Source organism: Aquarana catesbeiana, linkage group LG03 (genome assembly GCF_042186555.1).
Source record: "Aquarana catesbeiana isolate 2022-GZ linkage group LG03, ASM4218655v1, whole genome shotgun sequence".
Lineage (NCBI taxonomy): Eukaryota > Metazoa > Chordata > Amphibia > Anura > Ranidae > Aquarana > Aquarana catesbeiana.
In genome coordinates this window covers 273,307,358-273,315,072 of record NC_133326.1, presented here as the reverse complement: position 1 = coordinate 273,315,072, position 7,715 = coordinate 273,307,358, and the positions used below count along the sequence as shown (strand labels likewise).

The window sequence follows — 7,715 nt, the reverse complement described above, 5'->3', positions numbered from 1 at the left end:
GAGTGGATGACTGGACCCATACCAGTGTTCCATAGGTGACTGTAATGACTGGGCCATTAGGAACTTGCCAGCCCTGAGCAATAGTCCAGGTTGCAGTTATGTATGTAAAACCTAATGCAGTCACAGTATAAGCAGATACTGTATTTCAATTCTGTGAATTACTGCAGTGAGAGTTAGGTAATCACGAAACCAATACAGAATGAGATCATCAGTCATTCCACAGAATTGGTTGTTCTGCCATTTAGTGGTCAAGCAAGGAAATGTATTTTTGAACTATCATTTCTAAGATATAATGTACTGAAGCAAATAGCAAAGTCATCAAACACTGAAAACATTGTAAACTTTTATTTAGTCCTTTAGCAGCAGATAATTATAATATAAATTAATTTGTTATTGATATAAATATATAATAGTAAAATAATGATAAATAATATAAATTAAGTTAGCTAGCATTGTTTAAATTAGTATTGACTGAAATAAACTCATTCTAACATCCTCTTTTCCTTCGTACGCTTTCTCTTTTGCATTTTTGGGTGTTTGATTCTTTTGAATGTTGAGATTCAAAAATGTCAAAAGTGCATCGGTAAATTCGTAACAGGTGTTTCATGGCCGATCGCTGGACTTTAATATCTGAGACCTAGTAAAAGAACACAGAATTAAAACTTTATAAAATACGAGCACATACTATAACACAGTATTTATTATATTTTGTGTATTATTTTCTCCTTTCTATTTTCAGAATGAGATAGTTATTGTTAATAGGAGCCACTTCTGAAACACATTTTCACATTTTATTATGTGTGGTACTCCCCATATTACTTTATCAAAGAAAAGACACAAAATCAGTCCAAGCTGTCACTAATTGACACCATCAAAAAATGTTAACTTTATTTAGGCATGACTATGATGAGTTATAAAATAATTCCATAATAAAAATAGCTATCTCAATAAAAAATATGAAAGGTATTTGAAATATCCTTACTATCTCTAGCCTGAGTAACACAATAAACTAAAAATAAAAATGTTTAAAAATGTTTAAGGTGACCATAGAAATAAGTTAAAGCATTTGTTACCCCAACACTTCATGTGCCTGCTGTACCATATACTCTTTGTATTGCTTCCTTCATGTGAAATCAATGGTGTTCCTGCTAATCCCCTTGTTTTCCTATTAAAAACTGAACACATTAAGCTGGTACTCTGCTGCTGTACTCTCCTCCAATGGTCAGACTTGTCACTTATACTAAAAAAAGTAAAAAGTGTATTTATAATGTTTTTTTTTTATATTTATACAAAAATGTTTTGCATTTCATTTTTTTTTAACTGAATGGGTTGTTTTACAATCACTTTAACTATAACCATGTGTATCAGGTTTCAGCCTATGGGTGTTAGATAATTTGACCTGGTTGCTATAAAATAAGCTAATGTCAGAAATAGTTAGATATGCTCGCTTCTCCTTTCTTAAGACAGAAACATGCATACTCATGCAATCTAAATATGTGTAGCTTTCGCACAAGTTTGTAAACTATGCAGCGATTATCTAACTCGCCACTGGAGATATAAACACAAAATAAATAAACTAGTCAGCATAAGTGCTACATTGAGACTAAGCATCAAAGCATTGGCCATATATACGTGCATCTGGGACAGTTGGAAGATGAAGTGAATTTCACTATTTTTAATACTATTTTTAATCCCAACAATTCCCCCAAGTAAATTTTGATAGAATTGCCCAAATTTAACGTAATTTAAAATGAGAAACATAGCATTGCTTTTGACTTTTTGATTTAAAAACTCCTAACAAAAAGCTGATTTGTTATCCCTTTGACCAGGTGGTCCCCTGTGTGCGCTTCCATGCTCTTTGGTTATATTAAGAATATTTTATAATCATACCAGCATTTCTTTCAGCTTCATCAGTAATTTCAGTTTATGTTCAGTTGGCTTTAAGTAGTCATCATTGGATTGATGCAGCATCTGTGACAAGTTAGTGATGCTGTCTTTCACTTCTGTCGCTTCAATAGAAGTAAGCATCTTCATATACATGGGAACAATCTGGCTAAGCATAAGTTTCTTTTCTCCTTCCTGTAAAGGTAAAGAGAATCTTTCGTAAGATGGAATCTTCGAAAAAAAATGTTGAAAAGTTTCCAGATATTTATATCACTTTTCCACAATAGTAAAAATAATATAGACAAGTATATTTTGGTGACTTTATAAACAACTCATTCCACCCACCTGAAAGCTGACATATACCCATTATTTGTAGAGAGAAGTAAAGGATATATATAGTATATACACCCCCCTACTGCCAACTGTAGTAAAAACAAATTATTATATAGAGTACATCCCAGTTCTGATCCTATTTTCTTTTAGGCAATACATAAAAAAAGCCAATAGTGTGATGCATTGTAACAACACATCAACCACTCCTCAACTCCACTGCACAATGCCACCCAGCCCATATGCATTTTATAATGTGATTAAGCCCTCTGTAAATGGTGTTATGCACTGATAAACATTACACAAAATAGGCCTCTCACTCACTATTACCACCGCTGGCATTACATGATATACACTGACATAATCTGAAACGTAAGGGATCAGAGCAGTAACTCCACTTCCATTACACTGCATAGAGGCTACAATACACATATTTATTATGAAGCTAACGAGCCAGAGAATGGCAGCCTCCATTTAAAGTCACTCAGAAAGCTACAAAATCTAAAAAGATATGTGAGCTTGTCACTTTAAAGAAAGATAAAGGAATCAACTTACTATATGTTATTAAATATTATTGAAACATTCATATCATGAATAATGCAACATTCATCTTAGTACTTTTTTTATTTTTTTTTATTAAAATATTGAAATGTTCAGTGAACCATCTTTTTCTTTCATTAGTATCCGAGTAGACATTTACCCGGCTATTATAAAAAAATGTATTATTAAATGTATGTTAACATACCTCCTTAAAGGAGTCCAGTAGCTTTGCAAACATTTGATCTGTATCATCAGTATCGCTTTTGTCTTGGGAATTCTGTAATTAGAAAGAAGTTGTTGTAAAAAAATAGGAAAATAAAAGCAAGTGAATTAAAGATTGTTCAGCTTACAAGTTACATATTAGCTAAGAGGAGTCTGATGGCTTAAATTACCCTTTGGATTCTAATATTTTTGGGAATTCAAGCATTGAGATTGTATAAATAATTGAAAGATAAAAGATCACCAATACGTTACCCCGATAGTAAGAAAATAGGGGTAACCAATACAGATTAAGAATACCCCCCTGCTCTGTGTGCCATCACACCACTGAGAGTACTTGTGGTGTGGTCCCCAAAGACTAGAAGCAGCATATACATAAGAGGATTAAAGATCCACAAGAATATCTTATGCGAGGACTCCCAGTATTATTGTTAAATTATTATTGTTGTATTATTAAATACACAACTTTATTAAACAATCAATGATCAAATAGTTCCTATCCCTGCACTGTCTACATGTAGTTCAGTTGTTTCCATCTGTCTTTAGATGTTCCTACTCCTTCTATGGCATTCTACATCTGTTAAAAAAAAAGTGAAAATTCACAAGACGTGTGGGAATTCCTTGTATGGCAATGGCAGGTATGTAGACCCAGGAGCACAAGCACACTACCAGCGGTCCAATGAAATGTAAAATAAACATTATATGGTCTCTACAGCTTCTTCATCAACTGAAAAAAGTTTTTGTGGATAGATCCTTTATATTAATTGGTTATTTATCACAGATGACAATAGTGAAGTATTTCAGAAAACTGTTGGAGACAATTTTCAGTTGAACTAGTTATAGAATTCTAAATAATATAATATATTTGTGCCATTTTTTTCAGCGACACATAATGCAAGCAGCATCTTAGCATTGCTTTAATTGCTTCACTTGCACTATTAAATAAGTTGTGTCCAATAGTGTTTTGAAACGGATATATGCCACACAATAGTCATCTATCTGACCTTACATTGCACTGGAACGTTTATACAGAGTTATGATAACTTACTAATTCCACACTAACCTGCCAAATTGCAAGACATTCAGTTTGCGACTATGTGCACATCAAGACACTTTTCACACAAAAATCACACTTTTTTTCATGTCATTTTCAGTGATGGTAAAAAAAGCAACTGCTTTTGCTTCTGCTTTAATTCTGTAGCTTGCATACAGGATGCAAAGAAACAAATGCTAGTAGAAAATATTCTTTTAAGTTGCCTTATGAAAGTTTCTGCTTATGGTTATAAATTGAGTAGTGTAACTTTTGTGCTGCATAGTAAGTGTCATTTCCTCCTGCAAGTAAGCAGCGACTTGTTAAATGTTTGACCACATCCACAGTTTGCATCATTGTTTCCAGATCAACAAATACATATTAATTATTAAATATTACTTACAGCATTACTACACTATCACTACAATATTAATCTCTTTGGTGACATACAAATTATGTACAAAATCTTTGCAATCACAGCTATTAACTGTCACAGCCAACAGTCATACAATGCCCGAGACTGTCTACGTTCCTCTGGAAGTGGTAATAGTTCTGGAGCAGATCTGATCCATGCAGCACCACATACAGTGACCTCCTTGTCTGGGAACTGACTTTTCAGCCTGTCTCCAAAGCTGGACAGGAGCTTCAGCTATGATAGTAACAGCTATTCTGATCATGATATGACCCTCAAATCTATTGCCTTAAAAGCCTGCATAGTGTATGACCATCAACAGATTTGTAGGTAGACACACAAAATATATAAATTGCAATTTTCTTGAATAACGATGATACTTTTCCATAAAGGTTATTATTTTCAACAATGAAAGTCTGCGAAAGCTGAATATGCTAATCACCTGGCTGAAAATAATAAGCCGTATAACACATAGGTTATAGCACAGTAAAGAACCAGTTTATAATAAAGAGGATTTCAAGTATAATGTAATTCACAACATTTAATCTTCACTAAGCTTTATACTGTTATAAGTAGAAAAGATTTAGTCGCTTTAGATCTGAGGGGAAGATCTGAAATGAGGGGAAGCTCTACTGATTTTATCATCCAATCATATACAAGCAAAAATGCTGTTTTTTATCTTCTTTGCATGTCCCCCTCAGATCTACACTTGCAGTGCACTTGTAGTGCAAAGTGAATTTGCCTTTAGTAAATACCCCCCTCCGTGTCATGTCTGACAAGCTAAAGGGAACCTGTCACAAAGCAATACATATGTGTGAGAAGCCTCAAATGTCTTTCTCCTGGGCTGCCTACTTGTTCCAGGACCATGGATTATGCAATCCAGAAGTTAGACAATCACATTCTCTGTCAGCAGCTTCTTACACTTACTTAAGTGTTACTTTACTTTTTGGATACTAATAGTGTTCAAGAAGTGTATTCTCTAGCTAACTAGGATGAATCTTTACAGCATATCACCCAGAACTTACAACATTGCCAGGAATGTTTACATTGGCAGAATATGTTAGAAAAGCTACCATATTTATATTACAAGGTACTAACATATCTAAGTAATGTAAAAAAAAGTTTAAAAAAGATTACTCGTCAGTCTAAACAGTGATGAAATTATTTGTCTGACAATAGCTGGAAAAGAAAATTAGACCATAAAATATTTCACGGATGTTATAAATGCTAACAGTGTATGCAAATATTATATGGTTACATACACAGTACAAGATATACTTACCAAGTATTTTCTCAGCTTTTCAATGTCATTAGCTGCCCTGTTGAGGTCTATGTTACGTCCAATGACTTGTCCGATGCAGTAAAGAAGAGCACTGCAGAGCAAAAGCATCTTAAAATGTCTCATTGTTTCTCAGGATATCAATCACAGAACTAAACTTAGTGTCTTTTTACCAGGTTCAGGTCAGTGAACCGAGATTGTGAAAAAGAATATCTTTCATATAGACTACAGCAGGTATTTATATCCCACCTAACTTTTTGTACCACGTCACAATTAGTCATTTTTCACAGGCTTAAAAAAAAAAAAAAATGAGATGGTGTTAGATAGGCGGTGTGATACTTCTGTTTTTTTCTGTAGTTGTAGATTTGGTTTGTGGGGTTTTCTGCTTTGAAGTGTTAGTTTCCTCTAAGTGACATAGCAGGCAGGCCCACCTTAAATGTAAAGGGCTTTGGGAAATCAAGAAATCCTTAGAAAGTATTGCTGCAGACCTAAGTAGTGGAAATATTTCTGATGGAAAATAAATGAATAATGTGCATTTCAATCATACAAGAGTCCGTTTATGTGCAAACAATACGTACACTCATCTATGTACTTGAACTTTGTCATTATTATACATTTTACTTTATGGTGTTAATAAAATTGCATATTATACTTTTTTAGTCTTAGCATTTTATAATCTTTTCAAAATATGCAAACAGAAATTTTTTTTTACCAATTAATTGCAAATGAACAAATGTTATGAACCTCCCACTTAGCAAAACGCTATTTGATTTTGTGACTGTGGTGCAAGTTGTCCGACCATAAATAAAGAGATAAATGCAATGGATATATGTCAATTTATATCCTGTTAATGTGTGCCTAAATTGATTTTTATGGCATTCATTTTTATGACAGACGCTAGACAAGGAATTTCAAATTGTATGATTGTGCAATGCCACCATTTACTCATCCTAGAACTATACAAATTATTTTTTTTTTTATATTGGTATTGATGCAAGATTTATTCCATTTGTTTAGCAATTCATTTATTTCTAGTAAATATAATAGTGTTATTCAATAATCTCAAGCCTTAAAGGATAACTCTACTATAAGTAATTCCCACCACTTCCCCAGCACCCCCTTAAAGGCTTAAATGTGTTTTTAAAAAAATAACAAACATGTAATACTTACCTGCTCTGTGCAAAAGTTTTGCACAGAGCAGCATCGATCATTCTCTTCTCGGGTTCTCCCCTGGCGCTCTTGGTTCCTGCCCCATGCCTAGTGCCCTCATAGCAAGCTGCTTGCTATGGTGGTACTTGTCCATGCTTATGCCCAAGCCCCCACTCATTTCCCACTAGCTGTGATTAACAGCAGCAGGAGCCATTGGCTCCCATTGTTGTTTATGAGCCAATGAGGAACAGAGAAGGAACAGTAGCAGCTCTCATGCACATCACTGGATCGGGCTTGGGCTGAGGTGAGTATAAGGGGAGGCTGCATACTGAAGCATAATTCAATTCACACGTTCCTGAAAAATGGCTGTGGGTGTTTTCGTAGCCATGCAGGACCCCTGTCACAAGCCTGATGAGGGGGTCCTGTATGGCTCTGAAATGTTGCCTCTGTATTTATGATATGAATGCTGAATAAAGTTTGGACCCATTCTGAAGATCCTTGGTGTGCTGGTGACATATTTTTCAATTATACGCTTAGTCGCCCTATGCTATACACCCTACACTCAGAAAGGTACATGAGCTTTTTTTGAGCATATTCAGGTGTTTTTGGTCCCCTAGACTTCAATAGGAAAGCCTCTAAACTAGTGTTTTTTCATGTATGCACTTTTATGCCTGAAGAATTCCTCTCCTTCTAAAGAACTGCTCTCCTCCCTTTGCCAAGCCCATGAAACAAACTCCTGAAGCTTGATACATGTGCAAAAATGCCTTTAAAACACCTGCAATAATGCCTGAAAAAAAATGCTTCAAAATCACCAGGCATATTCTCTGCTTATGTCTGAATGCAGGCATAGCTTACCCACAGAGATAGCCTTC

General features: G+C 34.6%; 1 protein-coding gene across 1 annotated transcript; it reads right to left on the bottom strand.

The window, feature by feature from the left end:
- Positions 1–355: 355 nt before the first annotated feature.
- IFNG (interferon gamma) lies at positions 356–5,956 on the bottom strand. The gene is made up of 4 exons (XM_073624030.1): positions 5,698–5,956; positions 2,960–3,031; positions 1,891–2,079; positions 356–637 (listed from the first exon to the last, which is right to left on the bottom strand). Exons 1-4 carry the CDS (start codon positions 5,818–5,820, stop codon positions 488–490), a joined length of 534 nt encoding a protein of 177 aa, XP_073480131.1. The 5' UTR covers positions 5,821–5,956; the 3' UTR covers positions 356–487.
- Between the last annotated feature and the right edge of the window lie 1,759 nt (positions 5,957–7,715).